General features: G+C 57.7%; 1 protein-coding gene across 1 annotated transcript; it reads right to left on the reverse strand.

Annotated features, from left to right (window-relative positions):
• Nucleotides 1-3,700: 3,700 nt before the first annotated feature.
• Nucleotides 3,701-25,079, reverse strand: GNAI2 (G protein subunit alpha i2). Its single transcript, XM_039228192.1, has 9 exons — nucleotides 24,828-25,079; nucleotides 9,706-9,748; nucleotides 9,281-9,422; nucleotides 8,954-9,114; nucleotides 6,249-6,377; nucleotides 5,710-5,839; nucleotides 5,476-5,629; nucleotides 4,913-5,125; nucleotides 3,701-4,276 (listed from the first exon to the last, which is right to left on the reverse strand). The coding sequence occupies exons 1-8, from the start codon at nucleotides 24,943-24,945 to the stop codon at nucleotides 4,935-4,937; spliced, it is 1,068 nt and encodes a 355-aa protein (XP_039084123.1). The 5' UTR covers nucleotides 24,946-25,079; the 3' UTR covers nucleotides 3,701-4,276; nucleotides 4,913-4,934.
• Between the last annotated feature and the right edge of the window lie 1,646 nt (nucleotides 25,080-26,725).

Below are 26,725 nucleotides of genomic sequence, written 5' to 3' on the forward strand. Positions count from 1 at the left end.
GGACCCAGCAGAGGACAGACCCAGGGAGGTAGGAGATAGAATGCCTGAAGAAAGCCCTTACACCTTCCTGGACCTGCTGAGCCTATGGGGGAGGAGAAGGGGAGACTGATGGACAAGGGACACCTCAGGTCCCTCCTTGACCCTCTGCCAGCTCCATCAAGAAGCCTTGACGCCCTCTACCCACAATGAAGTCGGAAAGTAGAATCAACAAGAAGGGATATCAAACTGATTTTTCTCCTAAGTAAGATCACCTGTGGGGCTTATCTCCTGCAAGGGGAAGACCAAGACAGGAAGGAGAGAGGGATCCATAGTGTTGAGCCCTGCCCGCTTGGACAGTGTTATTAACCAAGGAGCTGAGTGGCCTGGTGGGTATGAACATACTGTCACACACAGTTGCACATATAACCCAGCTAGCTCGACGCCCTCCTTGGATGTGTGATGGGGGCTGGCTGACCCTCTGGGTGTCCAGGAGAGGTAAGGGGAATGCATAGCCCCATGGCAGAGATGCGAGTCTCCAGGACCTCTTATAGGGCAATAGACACAAAGATTGGGTTCAGTTGTTTGGGAGTGAGCCTGAAGCCAGAACTCAGTCAAGAGAACCTACAGTGCCATCCCTGCCCTCTCCCTGACTCTTAGGGCAGCTAAGATCTGGCTGGCTAGGCCACAGGCCAGGTGGCTGGAGTCAGGGCTTGTGTTCTCTAGCATGGTGGCTGGCTTGGCACTCTGGGTCTGGGATGGGGACTGTGGACGGATGATTTGAGGGGCTCTGGGTGGGTAGGGAGTAGGAAGTTTTCCTGACATCAGGAGCTGTGGGGCTGCACAGGAACGTGGTGAGGTGTTCTTCCAGGCCTTGACAGACCCTGCAGCCTCAGAGGTCCCAGATCTAATGCAGCCCCCTCCCCATTCTGCACCTGGCATCTTGGCCTCCACCCACCTGTTGTGGGGGGCCTGGGCTTGAGCTGGGGAGTGGCTGCCGGCCTGGCTCTTCTCCACAGAGTCCCCTCAATCCTCCCTTCTAAGTGCTCTGGCTTTCAGAGCTTGTCTCTTTCTCTCTTCCCCAGCTGTTTCCCGACCCCGCAAATGGGTTAAAAATACCAAGGCTGCCACCACATCAGTAGCCTGAGCAACTATTTGGAGTGGGGTGGGCCCTCTGGAAGATGCATCAGCTTCATAGATGTCTCCACCGGCTGGAGACAGCCCACTTCATACTGGGACCCATGTCTGGAAGCAGGAGCCTGGGTCTCTTCCCTAGATCTGCCTGTCTAAAGGTCCCAGGCCTCTTAGCTGCAGCTGCCCATGGGAGGAGCCAGAAAGATACCTCTTCTTAAGCTGCGTGTGCTCTGGGGTATACAGGGCCAGGGAGCAATGAATCTCCAGCTGCCCTGACCCAGTTGCTCCCAGGCATGAGGGAGCCTAAGGTTCAGCCCTGGAAACCTCCAGGCAGTAGGGGATCCCCAGGAGTCAATCTCAGGGAGTCCTTCCCGTTAGGGTGCAAGACACCTGGGATGCGCCATCCCCCTTCCCCGGCCTCCCCCAGCTGCCCCCCATGGCTGGGAATTTCCCAACTGTCAAAGACAAGGAAGAATTGAAAGGCCGCCCCCGCCAATGCTGGGACAATGGAGCCTTATGCCCTCCAAATCAGAGCAGGGGTAGGAAGGCCAACGGCAGGTGGGGGCCTAGCTGTCTGCACCCAGAGAAACTTCGCTTGCCAGGACCCCACCCAGACCCACGGCAAGCTGGGTACAAGGGGATCCTGGCCAGAATCCTACAGGGCCCACCCAGGGAGAGAGGCACTGGGTGCATCTGGCAGACAATGCCGGCCCCTCAATGGTTCCTCTGTTCAGGGTTCCCCTCAGGAGGGAAGGAAGGAACCGTCTCCGGCGCGGCTTCCTGCTGGGCAGGCATCGCCGCACCGGAGCTCCCGCCCCGCCCGCATATCTGGGGCTCAGCGGGGTCCAGGCCTGGAAGGAAGGCAGGGATCCTGGGTTGGGCGCAGGATCCTGTTATCAGCCGGCCCTCAGCCCTCAGCCTCGGAGGCAGCGGTCGCAGGAAAAGGCCGGAGGAACTGGGGCAGGAACTGAGGCTGGGGGGCGTTGATCTTCCGATCCGGCGGCCGCAGCCTCTCATCTCTTGCCAGCACTCAGGGCCTTGAGGCAGTGCGGGGACTGGCAGGTGTGCGGAGGCGGGGTCCTGGGTCCCCGGCCCCACCCTCCCACCCCTCGCCTTTCCCGCCTTCGCGGCGCCGACCCCGGCCCAGGCCGCTTTGTCCTGCGGCAGGCGCGGAGCCGCCGCAGCCCGACAAAGCTGCCTTTGTGCCCCGCGGCCTCCGCAGGACCCGCTGACGTCAGCCTCCGTGACGAGCCTGGCGGGCCCGGGCATGGACTACGGCGCCCCCTGGCGGCTGCGGAGAAGCCCGCCGCGGAGCCCCGCCCCGTCCTTAGACTCCGCCGCCTGCTGCCCAGCGCCCCCGCGCGCGGAACAAAGTCCAGGCGCCTTACCTGGCGCTCAGAGCTCACACAACGGTCACCCCTCCCTCCGCCCGCGCCGCCTTATCACCTGCCCTTGTCTTCTCCAGCGACGTGCGTGCACTTCCCATGCCTCATAGAAGCCTCCGTATTTTTAGGGCCCTAGCCCACCGCTACCGACACACGGACACATGGAGTGTAGTCACCTGCCTGTCCCTCTCCCCCTAGGTTTGGAGTGGGACCAACGGAGCAGAGACCTTTCTGAACATGTATCAGGCAGCCTACTGTCCCCGACTTTCTGTTTAGTCAACCCTGGGAAGCCCAACCCTGAGCAGGGATCCCGGCAAACACCTCAGGCTGGGAGAAGGAAGGGGCTGCTCCGCAACTCATGGTCTCCGAGCCTTGGGCCTGGGAGGTCAGAAGTCACATTTTCCTTCTGCACCACTCACTGGACACCTCTCTTGCTCCCAATATAGAAGAATTCCTTAGCAGCTCCTGAAGAAATCCACTCTGCTGCCCAAGGAAGGCTTGAAGACTGCTGCAAACCCAAGGCGTGCAGGGGTTGGGAGGAGAGGAGGGTGAGTTACAGGCCCCAGTAGGTGAAATGACTACAGAGTGGGAACACTGAGGTGCTGAGTACTGGGCCTGAGGATGACGTGGAGGGCAGAGCACCTGGGGCCCTGCCACAAATGAGGATTCAGGTTCAGGTCACTAACACCTTGGCACAGCTTAGTCTGGGTCTCTGGCCCTGGGACAGAAGAGTACTGAGCAGTACTTGGTATTTTTTCTTTCTACATTTTATTATTTCAAACCAGGTGAACAATTCCATAAAACATGTGAAAAAAGCAAGGAAGTGTTCAACGCTGAAGGACCCGGGCCTGGGGCAAGGGCACGAGGGGCATGGCCCTCAGCAGGCAGCGGCGGTTCCTAGGTTAGCGCTAAGGAGCTACATTTAGGTTAATGGAGCCAGGGCCCAGGGCCACTGGGACGGGGCCCTCAGTGATGTTGGCAGTTGTCTGGAACAGCCCTTGGAACCCAGTTCTGTGGAGGGCAGGGCAGGGCAGGTGTGCCGCCCGCATGGGGTGGGGGAGGGGCAGCCAGCAGAGGGATGGGTGTAAACACGCAGACACACTCAAGGCACAGAATCACTGGAAGGGGGCTGGGTGGGCGCTGGTCAGAATTTGACAGTTTTAAATAGTTTTCTCTAAAAAGTTTTCTAGGTTTGCAGTTTTATCTTTTTTTTTTCCTTTACTTTCATTTTTTTTAAAAAGCTACGAGAATGAGCAGGTGGACTATAGTCTCCAGGAATGGTGGTGTCTCACGCTTCTTGTGCTTTTTCCTTTGGGGCCTCCAAGCGGCTGGAGGGGTGGGATGGGCAGGAGGCTCCCTGTAAACATTTGGACTTGGGCTGGGTCAGGGGCTGGTGTTGAGCGAAGCCAGGGGTCTCAGGCTGGAGAAGTGAGTGCCCCTCCAGACACAGGCCTTGGGAGACTCAGCATTGTGCTCCCCTGCCCCATCACAGAACAAGACAATGGTTAACACCAGAAAAGATGCCCAGGAAAGTGGTACCGCGGCCATTCCCGGCACCTAGGACAAGGGCCGGCTTCAAATAGGGGGGCCTGTGGCGGTTCCTCCCCCCCCCCCACCCCCTGAGTCTCCAGAACTGAGGGAGGGAATAGGAGAGCCAAGAATAGAGACAGGAAAGGGGGGGGAAAGCAGCCGGGGAGAGGAGGGGAGCGGGCAGGCAGGGAGCGTGGTCCTCTTGCCCCCATCTTCCTCAGGAGCTGGGGGGAGCAGAGTCGGCGGTGGCCCTGGAGGTGGGGGACAGTCAGGGCATGGGTCGGGAGGTAGCCAGGGTGTGCCTCTCCTCCCACTTCCCTAGACAATGACCCTCTCTTTTTTCTCATCCACCTGTTACCAGGGACACAGTAGCTGCCCAGGAGCCAGTGTCTGTTGCTGGGTTATGTGAGGGAGGGGAGTCTGTAGCACTGGCAGAGTCCTCCCCATCTGCCCCAGGGCCAGTGGGGTCAGTGTCAGCCCAGGACCCTCAGATAGGTCTGAAGGAAAGACTACAGAGCTGAGTGAAGAGCTGGTCACACCGAGTGGCAGGTGGCTGGGGCCTCTGTCATTCATCTAGCCTCCTTCAGGTCAGGCCAGTGGCTTGGTAGGTGACTAAGTTTTCTCAAGGGAGGTCAAGACAGCCCTCTAGTTCTCTCCTGGCACATGGCCAGGTGTTTCTGCTGTCTGGACCACTGGCCAGCCTACCTGTGTGCCCTGAACTCAGTAGACCACCTGACCTGCCAACCTGTGCTCCCAGACAACCCCTCCCCACCTGGACCCAGGCCCTCCCCAGCCCCAACCCTGTCCCTTCTCTGGGCTCAGTGGCTCCACTTTGTTCCACCCCAGCTCCCTGCCAGCCTACCCACGCCGCCACCACCCCCGCTCACCATCCTGCCAGGCCCCGCCCCCTCAGAAGAGGCCGCAGTCCTTCAGGTTGTTCTTGATGATGACGTCGGTGACGGCATCAAACACAAACTGCACGTTCTTGGTGTCGGTGGCGCACGTGAAGTGCGTGTAGATCTCCTTGGTGTCCTTGCGCTTGTTCAGGTCCTCAAACTTACTCTGAATGTAGCTGGCTGCCTCGTCGTACTTGTTGGCCCCTGTGGGAGACAAAACGGTGAGGACTTGTGTCACCTGTCCAGCAGGCAGGCCTGTCCCATGTGAACGACAAGGTCCTATGCATGTGAATAGACAAGCATATACCATATGCACACATGTGCAAAGGGTGACGGTGTGTGTGAGTGTACATGCACATCTGAGTGTGTAAAGAGCGGCTCCTGATTGTGCACATGTAAGGGTTACATGCCCTGTGTGCAGATATAAGTATGTAGGCCTAAGTGAGGCACCAGCTCCTGCATGAGTGTCCCACAGTTACCCTTCTGTCCAGCGGGGGGCGCCTGTGCACCACCTGGTCACCACCAGCTCCTCCCCAGAGGCCCAGTCCCCACACCTGTGTACTCAGGGAAGCAGATGGTCAGGGGGCTGTGTGTGATCTTCTCCTCAAACAGGTCCTTCTTGTTGAGGAAGAGGATGATGGACGTGTCTGTGAACCACTTGTTGTTGCAGATACTGTCAAACAGCTTCATGCTCTCGTGCATGCGGTTCTGGGGGCAGGACAGCGCGGTCAGCACCCGCCACTGCTCCCCAACCCCGTGCCCCCCTCAGCGGCCTCTTGGCCTCTCACCATCTCCTCGTCCTCAGCTAGCACCAGGTCATAGGCGCTCAAGGCTACGCAGAAGATGATGGCTGTGACACCCTCAAAGCAGTGGATCCACTTCTTCCGCTCAGACCGCTGACCGCCCACATCAAACATCCTGCAGACATAGGGTCGCCTTAGCTCCAGAAAAGACAGTTCCGAGAGAGGGTCCCCATTTCACAAGTCGGCTGAGGACAGAGGCCTGCTTAGAGCAGGGCAGCTGTCTTCACGGAATCATCCACACTCGTCCACCTTACTTGAGGTTCTGGGTCAGAGCGTGTCTGCACAGGTGGGGTGAGGGCCGGTGAGCAGGGCAGGCTATAGCCACATGGGGCAAGGGCAGCAGAAGATGTGAGCCGCTGGCAACCGTACAGCCATGAGAAACCTCAGAGCGGGGCTGGGAAGTCCTGGACCAGCCCCTCCCTCCCAACACAACCATCAGCAGGCCTTAGAGTGGGGGTCCCTTCGTCTGTTGCCCCAAACGCTAGCAAGTCCTGCTCTTCCACCCTGCCCACATGCTGGCTCACTTGAAATGAAGGTCCTTGAAAGTGAAGTGCGTCTCCACAATGCCCGTGGTCTTCACACGGGTCCGCAGCACATCCTGCTGTGTGGGGATGTAGTCACTCTGTGCAATGCGCTCCAGGTCATTCAGGTAGCTGGACGTGGGGGCAAGCAGGTCAGTGGGGGCCAGCATGAGACCTCCTTAACTGGACCCTGGGCCAGCTGACCCAGGCCCCTATTCCCCCCATCCCCTCATTTCTCAAAGCGCTTGCCTCTTCAGCCCTTGCCTTCATGACATTCACTGCTCAAATGAGAAAACCTGGACCAGAAGCCCTTGGCTCCGGCCTGTGTAATGGGCCCAGAGAAGTGTGGCTCTGTGACTGGCCAGCCAAGCCCCAGCACCCAGATCTGAGCTAGGCCTGCCTCAGACAGGATCCAGGCTGGTGGAGCTGCAAACTAAAAAGGGGTGTGTGTGCAAACTAGTCCTCCAGTGAGGGGTTCAGTATGCTAAGCGGCACAATGATGGCACCCACTACAGAGCAGCATGGCATGTCCCTCAATGCAGGGTTGGACACGTTGGGGCCTGTCAGGCGCAATAGGCTCTTTGCCCATCGTCCAAAAAAATTTGGACTCTTCAGGGGAGAGCATGGACACCTGTTTGGCAGGGGTCCCAGGAGCTCCTCATTACCAGCTCCCTTGATTAGTATCAACACTGGTCCTGCCAGGCCCTGGGACCAGCTCTGTCTGCCTCAATATCCTTGCTGTGCCCTGGGGACTGGGTCCAGGCCTCTGAGCCGCTGCCCAGTGCCAATGCCTCACTTCAGTCATGGCGCAGGGCTGCTGGGGCCAGCGGGAAATGACCTCAGAGATGCAGGGACAGAACACAAAAAAACAGGAAGGACCGCGAGGGCCCATGACGCATGTGCTGTGACCTGCTTACGGCACCCCGCCACCTACTGAGAACCTCCTGCCCAGAAGCCTCCTGGTGGCTTCCACGCCAGCCTCTCCCTTCTCCCCAACAGAGTTCACCCCAGGGACCCGCTGCCCCACGGCAGCCTTGAAAGATTGCTGTGAAGAGGGGTGGGGGTACTCCTATTCCCTGTAGTGTTCTAACCTACTCCCCACCCCTAGGTGATCTGGTCAGGCATAAACCCTGCCTGGGGAGAATGGCATCTGTATCACTGCTGGATCCCCACGCCCAGAACAGTGCTGGGCACACAGTGGGTGCTTAACGTCCAGGGAATGAAGAACAGCATGATGAAGGAATGGGGAGTAGCCTGGAAGGTGACTCCATACCTATCCTCCTTGAATATCCTGGACACTGATGTGGTAACGGTTGATAGGACCCATCCCTGCCTGCCTCTAGGATCCATAAGATCGGCTGGTGCTGAGCCTCTGTGGCCTCTGAGAGAGGCATCGCTGAGGTCTGGAGGCCCCCACTATGTTTGGCTGTGATTCTGCCACTCCTCTGGGGGGCACCCACAAGGGCATTCAGGCCACTGCAAGGAGAGGGAAGTGCTCCATTTGACTGGAGCAGTGCTCAGGGCTCAGGGCCAGGCAGAGCCCGCCTATCCACCCTCGCCCTGGTCCAGACCCTCTCTGAGCGGGCTCAGGACTAGAAGGGCAGCGCAGTGGGAGAGAAAGGTGTGGCAAACGGGCTAGCTGCCGCAGAGGTGGGAGAGGTGAGGTAGGAGCACAGGGGTGGCTGCCTACTTGGCACAGTCTGAAATGCCTGGGAACGTCTCCCACAGCCATCAGCACTAGCCACCAACCTGTCCTGTTCTCCATGGGTGCTCAGGGCCCTGCACCAGGCATATGGTATGTAGTTCAGGGAACCACGAGTTCAGAGAATGACCCTGTAGGCTGCACCTCTGGAGCTCCCAGAAACCCCTGTGATTCCCCAGCAGAGTCTTGGGCTCTAACATACATACATATCTCTCACCTCATCTCTTCCCCTTGTGTCTTCTCTCCAGCCAGTCTGAACATTTTCTGTGAGCTCGGGCACAGCCAGCACTACTCCTTTCCAGGCCTGTGCACACGTGCCCCTGCCTAGCAGCTTTTCCTGTCCCTCTTCTGCCTATCTCTTATTCAGAACTCAGCTGAGGCAGTCCCTCCTCTGGACCTGCCCCCACTGCCACCACAGCACTGACACTGTAGGTGGTCACTGCTTGGGGATGTGTCTACTCCATCATTGCTGGGTCCCTCAAGCTTTGCACAGGGCCTGGCACAGGAGGCAGCAAATGTTCTTTAGAATGACTGCGTACAGGGGTGCCTGGGTGGCTCAGTCAGTTAAGCGTCTGACTCTCGATTTCGGCTCAGGTCATGACCTCATGATTCATGAGTTCAGGTCCTGCATTGGGCTCCACACTGACAGTAGGGAAGCTTGCTTGGGATTCTCTCTCTCCCTCTCCCTCTGCCCCTCCCCTGCTCGTGCTTGTTCCCTCTAAACAAACAAACAAACAAACTTAAATTTTCTTTTTAAATAGAATGATTGTGTCTAAGGACAGATTAGACTCAATTGGCCTGGAGGGACAGCAGCCCCACCGGTCCTTCCTCCTGGCTTTCAATACCACGCCCGTCGCCTCAAAGCAAAAATCACCAAGGCCTTGGTTGACAGTCATCAGCTTCATAAGTAGAGACAGGCAGTGTCTTTCAGAAAGTGCTCAGGCCCTCTGCTCCAGCCTGTGGTCCAGAGCCCCCCGCACCCCACCCAGCCCCATGGAGTACTCACTAGGCAGCAGAGTCATTGAGCTGGTACTCCCGAGAGCGGCCAAAGCAAGCCTGCACTCCGTGGTCAGCCCAGAGCCTCCGGATGACACCGGACAGATCCTCAGGAAGCACGCCTTGCTCCTCAGCAGTGCAGGACAGTGCAAACAGCTGCCTGGCATCATCCTGGGCACGGTGGTGAGGCGTCAGCCAGTCACAGGAGTTCCCCCCCACCCCACCTGTCAGGGGTCTCCAGAATGGGGGCCCAGGCTGGGGTATTTCTAGGTTCCCCAGGACAAGGCTGGCCCTGAAGCCTTTAGGGAAGCAGTCAGGGTTTGAGGGGAGGACATACCGCTCGGGAGGGGTCGGCAAAGTCAATCTGCAGATTGCCCATGGCTTTGACAATGGCCATGATGGACTGGATGGTGTTGCTGTAGACAACTGCCCGGTACTGCCGGCACTCCTCCTCGGAATAGCCATCCTCGTGGATGATCCTGGCAGCCAGGGATCAGGAGTTAGGGCCCGTAGGGCACGAGGACCACACATGGCCCCCTGGCGCTGCTGGGGCCTGCAGGGCCCTATTACAGAGAGAAGGAAACTTCCCCCGACTCCCTGGGACCTGAGGATGGGTGACTGCCTCTGACAAGGTCCTGGGCTTGGCTAAGACTGGCTGGGCCATTACTTGGGTTGGGGGCGGGTGGTGGTGGGGGAGACAGACCCAGAGAAAGAGGAGGGGAAATCAGGGTTTGGTGGCTGTCTCCTGCACACAGCACTTACTTCATCTGCTTGACAATGGTGCTCTTCCCTGACTCTCCAGCACCTGGAACAGAGGGCACAGGCTGTCAGGGAGCAGCCCCAGTGGGGCTACGTGGACAAGGGACTAGTGGCCTAGCCACTGGCAGTCCCAGAGTCAGAACCCACCCTCCCCCATCAACCACACAGGGAGATGGAAGCAGGTGGCCCTGGTGGGCAGCCAAGCAACCAAGGGTGCAGCTGGCAGGGCCACAGTGGTCAAGACCCCGGGCCTTTGTTTCCCCCAAGCTTCACTGCCCACCATGTCACCCCCACCACAGCAGAATGAGCTCAGGGGCTTTGGTCGGAGGCAAGCCCTCAGGAGTCCCCGTCATTCTCCCGTGTTCAGGCTTGCCAACGTGGCACCCGGTACAGGGGGCAGGAAGGAGGGGAGCGGTCCCTCTTCTCCCCACACTCAGAGCCACCAAGGGGCCTGGGCTAGGGCAGGCCTACCTGCCTACCTACCTACTAGGCACGGCCCAAGTCTACCCCGAGCAGACGGAGACCAGGACTTGGGAGATGCACAGCACGACTGACAGACAAACACACACACACACACACACACACACACACACACACACACACCTTTGGACTGACTCAAGATGCTTCCAAGCCTGGCAGAGGCCCATTCTGTATTCTCCTTGGCCAATACTGAGGGATTTGCTGGGACTCTCTCCCACGTCTGTCACAGCAGCCCCACAAACATACTACTTCTGCTCCCATTTTACAGACAAGGACACTGAGGCTCACAAAGGTAGTCTTGGCCCCAGATTGTGCAGCCAGGGGGCGGCCTGGGTGGCTCAGTCAGTTAAGCATCTGACTTCGGCTTAGGTCATGATCTCACGGTTTGTAGGTTTGAGCCCCACATCGGGCTCTCTGCTGTCAGCGCACAGCCCACTTTAGATCCTCTGTCTCCCTCTCTTTCTGCCCCTCCCTTGCTTGTATTCTCTCTCAAAAATAAACAAACATTAAACAAAACAAAACGAAAAAAGATTGTGCAGCCAGGATTCAGATGGGCAAGGAGACACACAGGACCAAGATTACCCGGCCTGCCCAGCTTTTCTCAAATGTGGCTCAGACGCTGCAAGAGGCCCTGGAGGGGTGTTTTTGAAAAGGAAAAAAAAAAAAAAGCAGATTTCCAGGTCCCATCCTAGATGCACAAACCCAGAGCCAGATCTAGAGGGGTGCAGTCCAGAAACCTGCATTCCCCAGGGAGTCTGCGGGAAGTGTGAAGACCAGGAGGGCTACCCTACCTCCCTGGCCAGGGGGTGGTGGGAGTGGGAGCAGGACCTCAGTCCTCCTTTCACCCTCCTTTTTTTTTTTTAATAAAGGGTTTTTTTTTTTAATGCTTATTTATTTATTTTGAGAGAGAGAGAGAGCGCATGTGGGAGGGGCAGAGAGAGAGGGAGAGAGAGAATCCCAAGCAGGCTCCAAACTGTCAGTGCAGAGCCCCACAAGAGGCTCAATCTCAGGAACGCTAAGATCATGACCTGAACCAAATTAAGAGTCAGACACTTAACCGACTGAGCCACCCAGGTGCCCCTCCTTTCACTGCCCTAAACTGCAAGCAGAACACACCTCAGTTGGACCCACTTTTCCTCCCAGCTCTTAAACAGACTGTTCCCTCTGCTCCTTCACTCCCATCACTGGCAGCCACGCCTGCACCTGCCAGGCCCTGCCTCTTGCCAAAGCCAGGCATTTTCTCATGCGGTTTTCTTTGCTGGGCATACATGTGCCATGCCCTATTGACATGTGTCCCAACCCTCTTGATCAATGTGGCAGGTCTGTCCCTCTGAGCAGCTCAGGAGAGTGGATGGCGGGGTCTGTGGGGAGGTCACACTTGGGGACTCTGGCTCCCATATCCTTCAGGGTAGGTCAAGACAACCTCAGAGGAGGGGTGCCTGGGTGGCTCAGTCAGGTGAACATCTGACTTCAACTCAGGTCATGATCTCATAGTCCATGGGTTCGAGCCCCGTGTTGGGCTTTGTGCTGACAGCTCAGAGCCTAGAGCCTGCTTCGGATTCTGTGTCTTCCTCTCTCTCTGCCCCTCCCCCACTCGTGCTCTATCAAAAATAAAAAACAAACATTAAAAAAAGGGGGGAGTGCCTGGGTGGCTCAGTCGGTTAAGCAACCGACTTCAGTTCATGTCATGATCTCACAGTTCATGGGTTCAAGTCCTGCATCGGGTTCTGTGCTGACAGCTCAGAGCCTGGAGCCTATTTCAGATTCTGTGTCTCCCTATCTCTCTGCCCCTCCCCCACTTGTGCTCTGTGGTCTCAAAATTAAATAAAACCAAAAAAAAAAAAAAAAAAGAGGGGCGCCTGGGTGGCTCAGTTGGTTAAGCGACCAACTTCAGCTCAGGTCATGATCTCATGGTTCATGGGTTTGGGCCCTGCACTGGGCTCTGTGCTGTCAGCTAGCTCAAAGTCTGGAGTCTGTCTTAGGATTCTGTGTCTCCCTCTCTCTCTGACCCTCCCCTGCTCATGCTGTCTCGGTCTCTCTCTCAAAAACAAATTTAAAAAAACATTTAAAAAAAATTTTTTTAAAAGACAACCTCAGAGGATAAAGGGGCAAACATACAAACTCACAAGAGCAGTAATAATGTCAGCAATAATGATCATGGCAAAGCCATGAAGAGTACTCTCTATGCATCAGATGCTATTCTATGCCTACCATGGCAAGTAAGGAATTTAATCTCACAGCAATCCCACCTGACAAACCGGGAAACCTGAGAGTGAGGTCTCAATCCCCTCTATGGGTGGCCCACCTTGCCAGCCACGTGGTGCCTCCTAGAGCTGCCCTAAAAGCCCTGTACTGCAGCTGGGCCACACTGTCCTCAGGTCGCAGCTGCAGCCATCAATGGGTTCATTCCCTGCCTTCCTAGGCGGACACTGGTCTGAGTCTCTACGGTGCCCTCCCCTGTCCCTGCCAAGGTCCCTGCCCACCTCCATCTACTCTACCTCTCACCCTAGATCCACATTTTACCAGGAGAAATTGAGGCACCACTGTGACCCTCACAGAGGCAGGCCTGGTATGTGCACAACGCAGTGGCCTGAGAAGAAGGGTCTGGGCTCTGCTCACAAATGCTTCAGCTGCCAGGTATCACTGGGCTTCTGACTGTCCCAGGGCTCCTTCCCAGGACAGGTGAGTGAGTAATGGGCAGGAGGGCACAACTGTGCACGCCCTGGGCAGGCTCGGGGGTGGCTCTGAAGCAGGAGCCCCTCTATCAGTTCAGCGCCTGGGCAGTAGAAGCACCAGTTCCAGCGCATTCCCCTGGACGTGGGCTTGGTCACATGGCAGTAGCCCTGCTTCGTTGGGCTGTGCATGGCAGAGGAGCAGCCAGGGACCCCCCACACTGACACTCCACACCTGCTGGTGGAAGGACAGGGAGAGGGCCTAGGGAGGCCCAAGAGAGCCCGGTCACGGAGGCCGATCCTCCAGGACCCAAGCATCTAAGAGCAGGCAGGGTAGCACGGGACTGGATGACCACAGGGGTCAGGTGACCTCCTGGCCATCCTGCCCACCCAGGCACTTGCTCCCACATCCTGGGGCAGAGGGAGGCTCAGGAACCAGGGGTCTCAGCCAGGATTGGGGGTGCAGAAGCCAAGGATGTGAAGTGATGGGTCAAATCAATCATGCCAGCCCCAGCCAGGCAAACTGAGACTCAGAGTGGGCAACTGTCCAGGGCACATGCGACCTGAGGCATTGGTGAGGGTTTTGTCTCTTATGTGACTTTGGGAGCATGTCTACTTGAGGTACCCATTTCCCTGTCTGGCCTTTTGACCTCTCCGAGTAAAGTGGTATGGCACCCTGTGACCCTGCCCAGGAACAGGGATGACAGCACAAACTGGCTTTGCATCTGATTTTCCTAGCAGCAGTAGACCTGGCAGACACAGCGATGGGCAGTACCTGGGTGACCAGGCTAGAGCCAGGACACTTGCTTCCTGCCCCAGCCAACTGAGGGTCCATTTCCCTGTCCCCTGTGAGGTTCAGCCTCCCTTCCTGTCACGTTCTGAGGGTGCCCCCATTTGACAGGTGGATAAACCAGAATCATGGAGCCCCCAACCCTGGACTCAGGGCAGTCCCTTTGTTCTCCCAGCAGCTGTGACTCAAGCAGGAAGGAGTGAGTGGCAGGACAAGGGTGTGGCGCTGGTGGCTGGGCAGGAAGCAGGGGGAAACACAGGGACAGAAGGAGAGGCATGGCCCAGGCGCAGCGACAACAAGCAAACCAGGAGGCAGGGGCAGAGGCGGGTGGGATGGAGGAACAGGTGGGGCCAGGTGCCCCGGGAGCTGTGGGGCCCCACCCTACTCTTTACCCCCTCGCTCAGGGCCCTTTTCCATCAGGGCTTGACAGTGCTCCCCTGTCAGAGAAGCTAGTACTGGGCTTGGAGTTTGCTTGTACTCTGCTGGTCCACAGTGCCCAGTTCCTCCCACCCAGCCCTGCACCCTCCCTTCAGAGAAGGAGGCTTCACTAGCTGGTTCCGGACTGAAGGTGGCAGGAGTCTCCTGCCCACAGAGGACCCCGCTAGGCACTACTTCTCCAGCTGGGTGACATCAGAGGGACCCACGGAGGCTCTCTAGGATGGCTTCAGTGTTCCCATTGGGCCACACCTCTTCCCACCAAGAAGAAACTTCTGCAGCCTTTGTCCCAGGGCGCATCTGCTGGGCCCCCAGCAGGCAGGCAGTAATTGCCATGATGTGCTGGCGACAGCAGCTGCTCTGCGTTAGAACATCTGCTTCCACTCTGGGAGCGCTGGGCCCCAACAGAGGAGGGAACAGATGGGGGAAGGGAGACAGCACAGCTCCACCTGCCGAACAAGGCCAGCAGGGCCACTGCAGCAGCAGAGATGGGGCCACTCGTCCTGCCGCCTGCTGACTTCCAGCCCCAGCATCAGGTCACTGCTCTAGGTCAATCTTGGACCTCTATGTCTCAGACAAGACTTTGTCTTGCTGGGAGGCCCTGAATGCCACTGTCCCCTCTGGCCTCAGTTTCCCTTCCATAGACGCTGCCAAGTCTCAAGTGGCCAGCTGACCCACCGCTCACTGTCAGACCCTCTCTGAGGGAGGTCCAGACCTACCATAGCCCTGGTGCCCACTCTGATCCTTCCTGATGTTCTCAAGAGCCTCATCCCCTTCCTGCCCTTGCTCTGGCACCTCATCTGTGAAACAGGACACCACCATTATCTCCTCCAAGAGGGAGGGGAGGATTAAACACAAAGCTCTTCTCATAGTGCCCAGCACACGGTGAACATTCAGATAAAAGTTATCACTATGTTTCTACTCTATGGAAGATCACAGATGTTCCCAAACCTTTCATTTCCTGCAGCCTACAATGACCGTACTGCATAGGTCACTGCAACCACAACCTACAGAGTGGCCTTCTGTGGCCATCTCATCGGGAGGAGAGTTCCTGAGGCTTTCAGACACGGCGCAGCGGAGGGCAATGACCAGTGGCTAACAGGCTGGCTCAACACTGGCGGTTCCTGCTGGGACTTGTGTACTATGGGACAGCAGTCAGAGCCACTCAGTTCTTTTCGGGCTTCTGGCTCTGAGTTTGTCACTTCCCTTCCACGAGCCAGTATTCCTACATAGTTGGGGCCTCCTTCCTGTCCCGGAGCCTTGCCGCAGACACTGCTCACTGACTCCATGCGCTCAGAAGGCCGGACAGAGGCTCCTGCACTGGTGGGCTCCCCTGGAACACATGGGCCTAGGGAGAGCAGCCAGCTGACGTGGCAGCCCGCGGGCAGAGATTCTCATAAGCAGCAGGGCTGGGACCACAGGGTAGACTTGGGCTGCAGCCCAGCTCAAACCCACAGTACCAGGCCCGCCCCCACTGCCACCCCCCAGCCGCCCCAGTGGGGCACAGTGGGAAGGTGGGGGTGAACCTTGGGAAGCCTACCCCAAAGGCAGCCTGGGCACCACTTCCCACTCTTATCCCTGGAAGGTGACACGTCTCTGGCCCCAGCCGGTGGTTCCAGGCCCTTTAGCTCTGGCCCCTCCCCTGCAGCCTCAGGGTCCCATGTCCCGCCACCACCAGGGGGAGCCCGGCAGCCAGAGATGGTGGAGGAGGTGGGGGCTGGGCAGTACTGGGGAGTATTTGCTTCTGAAAAGCAGCCTAGGCTAGGGGCAGCTGGGGGAGGTGCCTGTACCTTCACCCAACACCCTCTCCTGGACTTGGGAGGCCCACAGCCTGCAGAGACCCTGCACACAGGGGAACAATGGGAATGGGAGAAAGGAGAGGGGCCACCAGACAAAGGCCCTCCAAGCCCCGCCCCTGGCGTTTCTTCCTTCCTCCAGGTGCTACTCTCCGGTCCCCACTCCCTCTAAGGCAGCTCAGTAAGGGTCTGGCACTGGGGGGGCGGGGGAGGGTGGGGACAGGGACGTGGGTCTTGGATGGGGCCTGTGACACCCCCACCCACAAGTGTAGCCTTGCCTCCCCCAGGTGCCCTAACAAACCTGGAACCTTCCTCTCTCCAGTCTGCCACTTGGGCAGCCACCAGTGGCTTCCAGGGACTCATGATGCCCACCAGGGAAACACTAACAACCAGGGCCTGGCCTGCTACTGCCAAGTTAGAGCTTTCCGTGTAAGGGTGAGAGGACTCTCCACCTGCCAGACATGGAAAGGACTTTCTGGGACAGGACTGTGTGCCCTGAAGTGGGGCTCTGCCCACTGGACAGAGGGAAACTGAGGCACTGGGTAAGGAAGGCCAGTTGGAGGAGAGGAGGCCCTGAGACCTGCTCATTGTCGGCCCTCAGGCTACAGGTCTCCCCCTACACAGGAGCCAGGAGACGCTGGACAGGGCCCAGGCCTTTTGACACACTCCTCCTTCTTGGATGTTTCTTCATTTAAGGAATCTCTTTGCTGTTTTCAAAGAATCTGAATAATCCCCGCATCTCTTCTGATTCATTGTGATAGGCTCTGGGTGAGATACCCAACCCCCAGGCCTCAGTGTTCCCATCAATGAAATGTACTCCTCAAGGGAGTGTGCCAAACTCAAGGCCTGCCCTGAACCAGCCTTCCTTGAATCCTCACACTCACCCCAAATTGCCCCAGGGCCCAGCCCAAGCATACAGCTTATCTCTGAGCCCATAAGCCACGGGACCATGTTGAGAATCATGACATTACAGGTCCCAGCACTAGGCACAGAGGGAAGAGGTCACACAGGGAAGAAAGTTTGGAAGTGGGCTTTCTGGGACCCAAGGTCTCAAGTAGCCATGAAGCAGCTGCTCTCACTGTCCTAAGTCTCTCTCAGGCTCCTCAGCCCCCTAGGGCTTGGCCTGATAACACAGAGCAGAACCTCAAGGAACTGCTGTGGGGGAAGGCAAGGCCATAAAACTCAGATTCAGAGGCTAAGAAGCATGAGGACCAGCCTCCTCACCTATCATGCTGTGCCAGCCCACACCATGGGCACATTCAGCAGCCACATAGCACCGCAGGCAGCCCACCATGGCCTCTGCTCTTAGTGGAAGCCCCCTGCAGGAAAGCTCTTCCCTTCTCATCCGGACAACTCCTGGGCTCAGGGGCCCCTACCCTGGACAGCCTCTGACCCTTCCTCAGGCCTAGTCTCCATCCTCCTGAGCCTGTGGGTTACGAGAGGAACAGGCACAATGTTAGGAGGACAGTGAAGTACTCAGTGGCCTAATCTTTCTGTGAGAGAACATGGGCTGGGAGGGAAGATGGGCGGCTGCACTGTGATGAAGTCACCCATGGCTACACAGCAGACTTCGGGCTTTGAACAGGAAAAAATTTCATGAAAAGACTCTTGGGTCCCCAACCTCTAGGGCAGACAGCTCCCTTTCAATCTCCTAAAAGAGGAAATGAGGCCCTCCAGAGAGAGGTCCCCAAGCATAAGCAGAAAACACGTGGACCCACAGCATCTGCCTTTCATCCTGACTGACCAATTCTTCCCAGTTGGGCACAGACTCCTGACGGACAAAGGTAGTTATGGACCGGTGCTCAATCACTATCTGATCACACCTTGGTGTCTCTACTTGCTGGGTAAGTCATATAATATTTCTCAGCCTCAGTTTCCCCATCAGTGAAATGGATATAATGCCAGTCTCAGCTTCACAGGGTTAAATACGATGAGACCATGAGGAGTCCAGCCCTACATATTAGTCATGGCTGCTGTTATCATGGAAGGGAAACTGAGGCCCAGTGATGGTACCTGCAGGTCCAATGGGTAGTAGTAACAGAGGGGAATCCTTAGGCTGGACCCTATGTTCACTCCCAGGCAGGGGAAACCCAGAGTGAGCTAATCCCAGGGCTGCTGCTCCATTTCCGGGCATTCATCTCGGCCTGTAGCCGGCCTTCCGGCTTTGCAGGGCAATGGCCGCTCGGGAATATAAGAGCAGTCCTTTGCTTTCCTGCTAGTCGAACCCCCCCCCCGCCCCCCCGCCGCCGCCACAGTCCCTCTCCCAGCCACCACTTCCTGTGGTCGAAGGAGGGGCCTGGAATCCTTCTCAAAGGCGCCACCTTTTCTACGATCCTGGGCCCAGTGGTTGCTGAGGTGGGACAAGGGACAGAGCTGCCTGGAATGATGCCAACTCAGCGACTACTAGTGGCAGCCCTTGGGGGTATACAGATGGGCCTGCACAGGTGGGGTTCACCTTCCAGATCCCCCCAAGTTGAGAGGGTTCACACCCCCACTCCAGCACAGAGCAGGAGCAGCTCTCTGGCCTCTTCCTCTTTTGGGCTCCTCCTCCTCCAGCTGCTTCCTCCTTTTCCTCTGGTGTGGACACCACTTCCCTGAGAGGCCCAGCCCTGCCATGCAGACTTCACTGCCCCTCCTCCCGTCCAGGGCACAGCGGGTGCTGCCATTGACATCCCCCTGCATATTTGGAGGCTTACCAGCCTTGCACCCCAGGATCCTCTGAGCCCCAAGGACACCTTCTCAATAAGCTTTAGAAGATCCCACCCTCAGGCTTTGGTTAAAACGGACCTGGCACTTGCCAAGCCTTGGGAGCATGCACAGAAGGCCAACACTGAGACTCCGTCTGACCCAGCAACTGTTTGGGTTGTTCTAGGGAGATTATTTCTCCCAAGCCACTGAAATAGACACAGCTCCAGGAAACAGCATTGGGGTGAGGGTGAGGATTTGGGATTGGGGTTTACTAAGAACAAGAGCTCCAGGTGAGAGAGGCTGCATGGGAGTTGGGCAGAGGGGTCCCACCCTGCACTCGTGGTTGAGAGAGGAGCTGCCTGAGAGTAGTAGGTACCAGGGCCACCATCAAAGGGCCTAGTCCTCTGCCCTCCTCAGGGAACTCTGAAATGCATTCTTAGGCAGAGCCCATGAGCTGTGGCCTGGCCAGAACCTGCTGACCCCTTCCTCCTCAATGAACTCCTATATTAGGACTCTTGTCCCCAGATGTTGGGAAGATGGGACAGATGGCCCTGTTCCCACCTGCCCAGTCATGCCCCCCAAAGCACAAAGAGATGTCAGGGAGGCACCACTCAGCCTCCAGGTCAGAATGTCTCATCCTCTGCTGAGGATGTGATGGGGCAAGGCCATGGTCCCTTAGTGGCTAAGAGCTTATGTGGACAAAGCTTCTTCCATCCCATTCCTACCAAAAGAAAGGCTGCCTTTTAGAGACAGAGACCAAGAGAGATTGCTGTGTCCACCTGTGGCTCAAGCCACACCAAGGGCCAGCCTCTGCAGTGCTGCAGGCTTAGGGACTTCCCTAGGATCCAGTCGGGCCACAGCCCTACCTGCTGTCACTTGCTGGGTGACGTCTGCAGGCCTAGGACACCCAATAATGTTACCCAGTGACCCTGCAGCTCAGTCCAGCCCAGGGCCAACCCTGGACAGGCTGCCCAGGCCTGAAGGGGTCCCTCACCATGTCAGCCCCCATCTGGCAGCCTAGACTCCAACTGATCACAGTGGGTGGCTTGATGCTGCCTCAGGGCCTGGCACAGAAGCCTGTGCTCCCCAGCTGGCATAACTTCCACCTCCAACTATGGCGGCAGCTCATTCCCTTGGTCCTTGCCACCTGCTCTGCCCTGTCTGGGGTTCCCCACCCCACCCTCCTGTGTGATGCCCGTAGCTGAGTTCCAACATCAGTTCCTTTGCAGAGCCTCCCTGATTCACCCAGTCTCCTGGCTCGGGGTATCCCCTGAAGGACCCAGTTCCACTCCTTATCCTAGAGGTCTGACTTCTCCTGTTGTCTGCACCAACATTAGGGTCACAGGCAGGAGATGAGCCCAGCGGCACTGGGCAGGACACAGGTAGAGGGGGTCTGAAACGGCTCAGACCCTTGCTCGCTTCCCAGCGTGGGAGCTCCAGGGCTGGGCTCTGGAAGACAAAGCCTCGCCCAGCCTGGGGGAGGGGTGGGAAGAAGAGACTGGAGGCCCAAGCTACCCCACCCCCATTCAAGTGCTAATGAGCTCCAGCCGGGGACCTTGAAAGCTGTGGGAAGAACAGGGAGGCTGGACGCCAGCCTGGGTACCAGCCCACCTGGTGCCTAGAGCCCAGCCATATCCCCAACCTTAGGCAGCCAGGAAGGCAGCTCAGCCCTGAGAAGCTGGGTTTAGGGTCCCCAGGACAGTCTATCACTCCAGCTGTCCACACACCTTGGTCTCCCCACTTGCTGTGAACAGCTGCCTGAGGGTAAGGGAGGGGGGTTCCCCAGGGCTTCCATACTGGGGCCAGTCAGCCTGTAGACTAGGGAGAGTCCTCCCCACCTAATTCTCAACTCTGTAGGAGTCATTAGAAGCTCTCTCACTTGTTCTCACACCCCCAGGCTTTGACCCAAGGTCCCCACAACACCTGTGGCTGCGGGCAGGTACCCTGCTCCCAGGTTATGGATGGGGAACAGGACACCAACCAGGATTTCACTTGTTGCTGGGTTTCTCAGCAAGTGCACTAGGTGGAGCTGGGTATTGAACCTAAGTCTGTGTGACCCTAAGAGCTAGTCTAATTTTTTTTATTATAGGTTTTTTTTTTTAAGTTTTGAAACAGAGAGAGACAGAGCATGAGCGGGGCAGGGGCAGAGAGAGGGAGATACAGAATCTGAAACAGGCTCCAGGCTCTGACCTGCCTGCACAGAACCCGATGCGGGACTCGAACCCACGAACCAAGATAATGACCTGAGCCGAAGTCGGACGATTAACCGACTGAGCCACCCAGGCGCCCCCTCAAGAGCTAGTCTAAAGAGCTGAGCCCTCCTCCTCCAGGCCAGGCCTTCCTACTTCAGTGCCCTTGCTGAGTAGGTCCTCCTGCCCCCAATACCTGCCCCTGGCAAAGGCTGCTGATTTTGCAAAGCCACCCAGAGGGACCTCCCACAGTCCATTCACAGGCACCACCAGACTCTTCCCAACCAGGATCCCAGGCTACCCCTTCTCCAGTTAGACCAAGCCCCAGGCAACAGCCCTGGAATTACTTATCCCTGTTCATGGATGTGCTCTATAGCTTCATTCTTTCCATACATGCTTAATAGGCACCTACTGTTTGCCAGACCATTTGTTAGAGACACAGATGGGACAGAGACCACAAAACTCCTTTCCTTTTCTTTTGGTAAACCAAACTGAACCCCTGTATGTGCAGTCCCTGTACCGGTCCAGGCCAAGGTCTCCTGCAGCAGTGCTCTGGCCTGAGCCCCAGGGCTGTGGGGCAGCCCAGCCCTGAGAGCTAAACAGGCTCTATTGGAAGACCAGAGAGAGCAGGCCCACAGCAGGCCCCGAACAGCCTGAGCTGAAAGGAAGCATGCAAAGCCGCTCACATATGAATGGGTGGAACCCCCACTGCCCTATGACAGGCTACAGACTCATCAGCAAGAGTTCTGCACAGGGTGGGTTAAGGGCTGTCTCTGAGGAGCCAGCGAGGCAGGTGCGGAGTTCAGGAAGAAACATCCTGAAGAACTCTGCTGGTGTCAACCCCCCGTCCCTGTCATCAGCCCTAACACTGAGCCCTTGCCACCTGCCCACAATATATCAGGTTCAGTGACCGCCATCTTACTCCTCCATCTACCCACCTACCCCCAAGACTGAGTTCAGACTAGTAGTACAAACAAACAGACAAGAAGCACTCAATAGATGCCAGGCTCCATGCTTGGCACAGAAGGCACAGAAATAAACAGGACACATCCCTGCCCTTGTAGTCTCAAGGAAGGACAGCTGTCACCCAGGTAAATACCACTCTCTGACGGGGGAAGGAAGCAGCAGCACCAGGAGCCAGAGGAGGTACTCCGGCAGCCTCCGTCAAGGAATGGTCCTGGGAGGTGGTCCCGGAGCAGAGTCTTGAAGAACAATCAAGTAGGAATGAGTTAGATGGAAAGAAGGGAAACGCACGCCAAGCTAGGACATCAGATACAAAGTCCCAGAGGCAAGAAAGAAGGATTGTATTTATACGCTGAAGCCTTCATGGAGCCCATGAGGGACAGTCTCTCCTTTCTTGGTAGGCTGCCCACACAAGCCCATCCCAAATCAGAGACAGCCCCCAAACACACACTCTGGCTTCCTTTCTCTTAAGTGCCCAGCCCAAGGCCCCAAATTCCACCTGGAGATAGTTGGTCAGTCAAGTTGAACTGGGGGGCAGAAGGAGGTGTCCCTGAAGTACGGCTGGTATCAGCAGCTCTGCCCCGCCCCCCAGCCAGTCCCCCTTATGACAAGCTGCTAGGAAAAACGCTCACTGGTGTGTACCACATCTGCCTCTACCCCTGTTGCCCATCCGCCAGTAGGGCTACCCAGGAGGGCAAGGAGCCAGTATGCGGGTGTGGCAGCAGGCGTGGTTCTGGCTGAAAGGGAAGGCTGGCAATTGCCCAACCTTAGAGTCCCGTTGCCTGGACAGAGTTCTTCCCGCTACGTGGGACAGGCACCCAGCACTCTGAAGCTGCTCCGGCTGGGCTTGCATCACTTTCTTGTACCTGGACTGGAAAGGGATGGCCGGCCAGTTCCCCTACCCAGGCAACCATGGCAGATTGGGTCCCCAGTTTCAGGCAGGTCTAGGTCTCCCAGCCCCTTGCAGTACACCCTCTGCAGGGTCTTAGCTCCCATCCCCCACTCTCAACAGGAACCTCCATAAGGCCCCTATTTTCCCTATCCTGCGGCAGCACTCCTCTAGCCCAAACCCAGGAAGCCCACTCAACAGAGGAAGCAAAGGCCAGAGAAGCAAGATGCTGAGATCGACTCCCCAGACTAGAAAATGCTGAGCCAGACCCTGCACCCCTGGCTGCTGCCAGCCCAGTGTGGGAGGGGCTGCCAGGCCCCAAATCTGAGCCGAGCTCCACGGAGCAAGACTAGTAGAATGGGGTTGGGACAGAGAGGGCCAGAAGCCCCATGTACCCCGGCCCTATGGCCCAGTCCCACATCTCCTCAGCTGATCAGCCTGGGAAGGGGCTGCCCAGCGGCCCCTGGGTGGGCACCAGGAGAGAGCAGTACCGAAAGCACCCTACCCAGGCCCAGCGGGCAGCAGTGATGTGCCCTCCACCGCGGCGACACCCACTCAACTGGTGCTGCCGCACTCACAGCAAAGACAGGAAGAGGCAAGCGCCCAACGCAAAACAGCCCAGGAGGCTGGGCCGCCGCCCCTTCCCGCCCCTTCTCTTCCTACCCGCAGCGGCGGCGGAGCGGATGCCATTTTGAAACCTCTGGGCTGTGCCCCTGAGGCCAGGCCCCCAGGGACAGTCAACAGATGGGCTCAGGATGGAAGACACACTGTCCCTGACTGGGCCAGACATTCAGCAAGGAAAGCTCCGCTTTTCACAGCCTGAGGACCCCACAGTGGCTCTGAGGCTGAGGGGCCACACCCCCCCACATACACTGTCCAGCCTCCAACGCTGCTGCAAGGGCCTCTCTCCCCCGAGCCCCGAAACCCCCGAATCAGGCTGCCACCGGGCACCACACCTGCTCCCAGGGAAGGCCGGACGGGGACAACTACCAGGAGCACAGTCTTTGCAAAAGTCCACCTCAGATGCTCCCCAACTCCAGCTGGCCCTCAACTCCTCATCCAGCTGGCCCACCACTTCCCCCTCACCGGCCCTCAAGATGTGACAGGCCCACCCACTCCCAGAGGCCAAGTCCTTGGCCTTTCGGCGCAGAAAGGGTGCAGGAAGCCCAGTACCCGTCAGCACATCTCCTCGGCCCGCCCGGCAGGGCAGCAATATGTCGGCTGTCTCACCACTTCCACTTCCCCCCACCCCTCAAGCAGCCACCATCTTCCCTGGCCTTGGAGGCGCTGCAACCCAAACTCCTCCACACTCACACTCCCTCCTACTCCCCAGACGCCCCCCTCACTGGCCCAGATGGGGCTTAGAAACTGGGAAACAGCCAGCCCGCGGAATCTCCCTGGGAAGCTTGAGGCCTGGTTCCCTCCCCCAGTGCGATCAGTGGAACCTCAGTCCAGCCCCTTAGTCTGGGCCCCCTCCTCCCAGCTCAGCCCTGTCCCTCCAGTGTGGGAGGGGTAGGGGAATCAGAGGTAGACCAAAGTGTGGGAGAGGACTCAGGGAAGAGGAGCAGATGGTTTGAGGAGTAATGTGTGCGGAGAGGGACCTAGTGGGCCAGATGCAGGGAGCAAAGATCTCTAAAGGTTTGGGGGTTCCGGCTAGAGAGAGGGCTCATGAGCAATCATGGTTTCCACTTGAGAGGTTCCTTGATGTCAGGGTGCACAGGTGGATACAGGGTTCAGAGTAGGGATGGGGCAAGGGGGAGAAGGAAGGAGTGGGTGGGGGCCTGGCTGGGGCCCCAGGGATATTCATGCCCAGTAGGAACAAGGGGAGCAGGTGAGGGAAACAGGTGGTGCTTAAAGGTGGGGACCAAGTGAGGGGGTTCTGAGGATCTGACTAAGGAAGGATGGAGGACAAGGCAGGGACTCTGAGGGTCTGTGAGGTTGGTCAGCACGGGTGGAAGTTCAAGCGGGATTCTGAGTCTGGAGGTTTGGGGTCTCCCAGGAGTTGAGGGTCTGATCTAGAGTTTGGGCTAGGATCAGACGTCTAGGCCAACCTAGAGTTTGGAACCATTTGGGTGTCCTGGCCAGACCGGGTCTGGGAGTTCAAGTCCAGGTGTGGGGGTCCAGTCTGAGTCTGGGAGTTCAAGGCCCTAATCTGGAGGTCAAAGTCCTTGTCTGGGGACTCGGACGGGGAATCGAGGGTCCCAGCGCAGGGCGCGGCCTCACCCAAAAGCAGCAACTTCACCTCCCGCGCCGCCTTCTCGCCGTCTTCCCGCAGGTTCTTGTCGATCATCTTAGAGCGCTCGGCCGCCGCCTTGTCCTCGGCACTCACGGTGCAGCCCATCCCGCCGTCCGCCGGCCCGGCCGCCGCCCGGCCCCCACACGGCCCCCGGCCCGGCTCGGCCCCGTCTGACCCACTCCGCTCCCGCCGCCGGCCCTCTAAGGGTGGCTCTCGGGTCGGCAGTTCCGAGCGTCTGCGGGCGGTGCCTTCCCGGCCTCCGCGCACCGACGGCGGGGCGGGCCGAGGGTGGGGCCGGAGCAGGCCAGGGCCGGGACTGGGCCGGGGCGGGCCCGAAGGCGGGGCCATGGGATATCTGGGGCCGGTGATTGGCTTGAGGGCGGAGCGAAAGAGCAGTTAGGCTCAGCCCAGACTCGGGCCTGAGCTGGAGGCGGAGCTACACCGAGAAATAGCTGCAGGAGTAGAGCCAAGCTCAGAGGGATTGGGCTCCGGGAGAGCTGCAGGCAGGGCTGGGTTCCGATTGGATGCGGAACTCGCCGAGCTCCGCTGCCCAACGGCGGAGGCGGGCAGATCTTGTACCCCGAGGGTGGGGATCCGGTGCACCTCTTAGGCGAGCAGAAACCAGCCCTCGAGCTTAAGCGAGTTGGGCTAGCTGGGTGGAGGAGGCGTGTCTTCATCTCTTGTTAAAGTTAATAAACCCAATAAACTTGTTTGGGGTTCTACAGAGCCCCAGAGAGCCTCTCTAAACTTCGTCTTTCTCTGTCTTAAGGCGAGTTTGACCCCTTCTCTCTAGAGTTGCAGTTTAAAAAAATGTCTACTGGCACCTTTACACCTTTCCCCAAGCTATCTGCCTCAGCCAGGGTGCCTCCTCTTGTCACACAAGGCTTTATCCATCCTTCTCCGATCTAGGAGGCATTCTCCTGCACGTAGGCATCCTGGACTTCAGCCTGGGACATGGCAACCAGGCCGAGACACGGAGGCGGTGGGGGGGAGGGGGGGATCAGGCAGGAAGGAGAGGTCCACCTGACTTCTAGAAAGATAAGTGGCCATAATCCTATGGCCTGTCCCCACTGGACAGTGGCTGCAATGCTATGGCTGGGCAAAGGTAGAGTGGAGGCAGCATCGTTTCTAGCAGAACAGTTCAGTCTTTCTGATACAGTTCAAGAAGAGCCCACAGCCCCAACCTCCAATGGACTACCAGTGAAAGAGTCTGCCAAGGGTTACCCAGGAAGATTCTTGTGTGGCCCCAATGCCAAGGAGGACCCAGCCCAAAGACAAGGAAGGTCCACAAAGCCAGGAAGGGAACTGGCCACCCACAGACCCCTGTTCAGCATAGACTCTTTCCTACCACTCTGCCACACATCTTGTCTCAGCTCCAAATCCTTAGGCTGTCTGCTCTCTCTAGACTGTCGGTGGATCCCTATCTGAATGGCTCCCTTGTTGAGAAGCAATCATTGGCCTTATAAGTCCTCCAACGATTCTCGGAGAGTTCTCTCCTGCCTGGAGCCAAAGCTCAGGCAGGCTCTGCCACAAACATGTAGCAAACATGGTAAAAACATATAATGGCCATCCAGGGACACAGACAGTCAGAGATATGCATTATTCATTCAGATATAGAACCAACCTACAACATGCCTCAAATCCATAGAACGCACTATAAAATGGGTGCACAGAACCAAAAACACAGCTTGTCCACACATAGGCTACAAACCCAGCTTCAAGGCAGGCCTCTTTCCCCCATCAGCCCCGCCCCACATTTGAGAGCTGATCCTACCTCCTTGGGCCTCCCCAGCTGGCTCCTAGCAACAGCCAACAGCTCTTGCAGTTGCTGAGCAACGGGGAGAACCTGTCAGCCCCTTAGAGGCCAGGCTCACCAGAGGTGGGC

The sequence above is a fragment of the Hyaena hyaena genome, unplaced genomic scaffold, assembly GCF_003009895.1.
Source record: "Hyaena hyaena isolate Hyena2069 unplaced genomic scaffold, ASM300989v1 scaffold_30, whole genome shotgun sequence".
In the NCBI taxonomy this organism is placed as follows: Eukaryota; Metazoa; Chordata; class Mammalia; order Carnivora; family Hyaenidae; genus Hyaena; species Hyaena hyaena.

Coding starts and splice junctions, on each gene's coding strand:
- GNAI2 (XM_039228192.1), bottom strand. CDS start 24,945: ATGGGCTGCACCGTGAGTGCCGAGGACAAGGCGGCGGCCGAGCGCTCT. Junction 9,423..9,705: donor ACCATTGTCAAGCAGATGAA/GTAAGTGCTGTG, acceptor CCTGGCTGCCAG/GATCATCCACGAGGATGGCT. Junction 5,630..5,709: donor TAGCTGAGGACGAGGAGATG/GTGAGAGGCCAA, acceptor TCCTGCCCCCAG/AACCGCATGCACGAGAGCAT.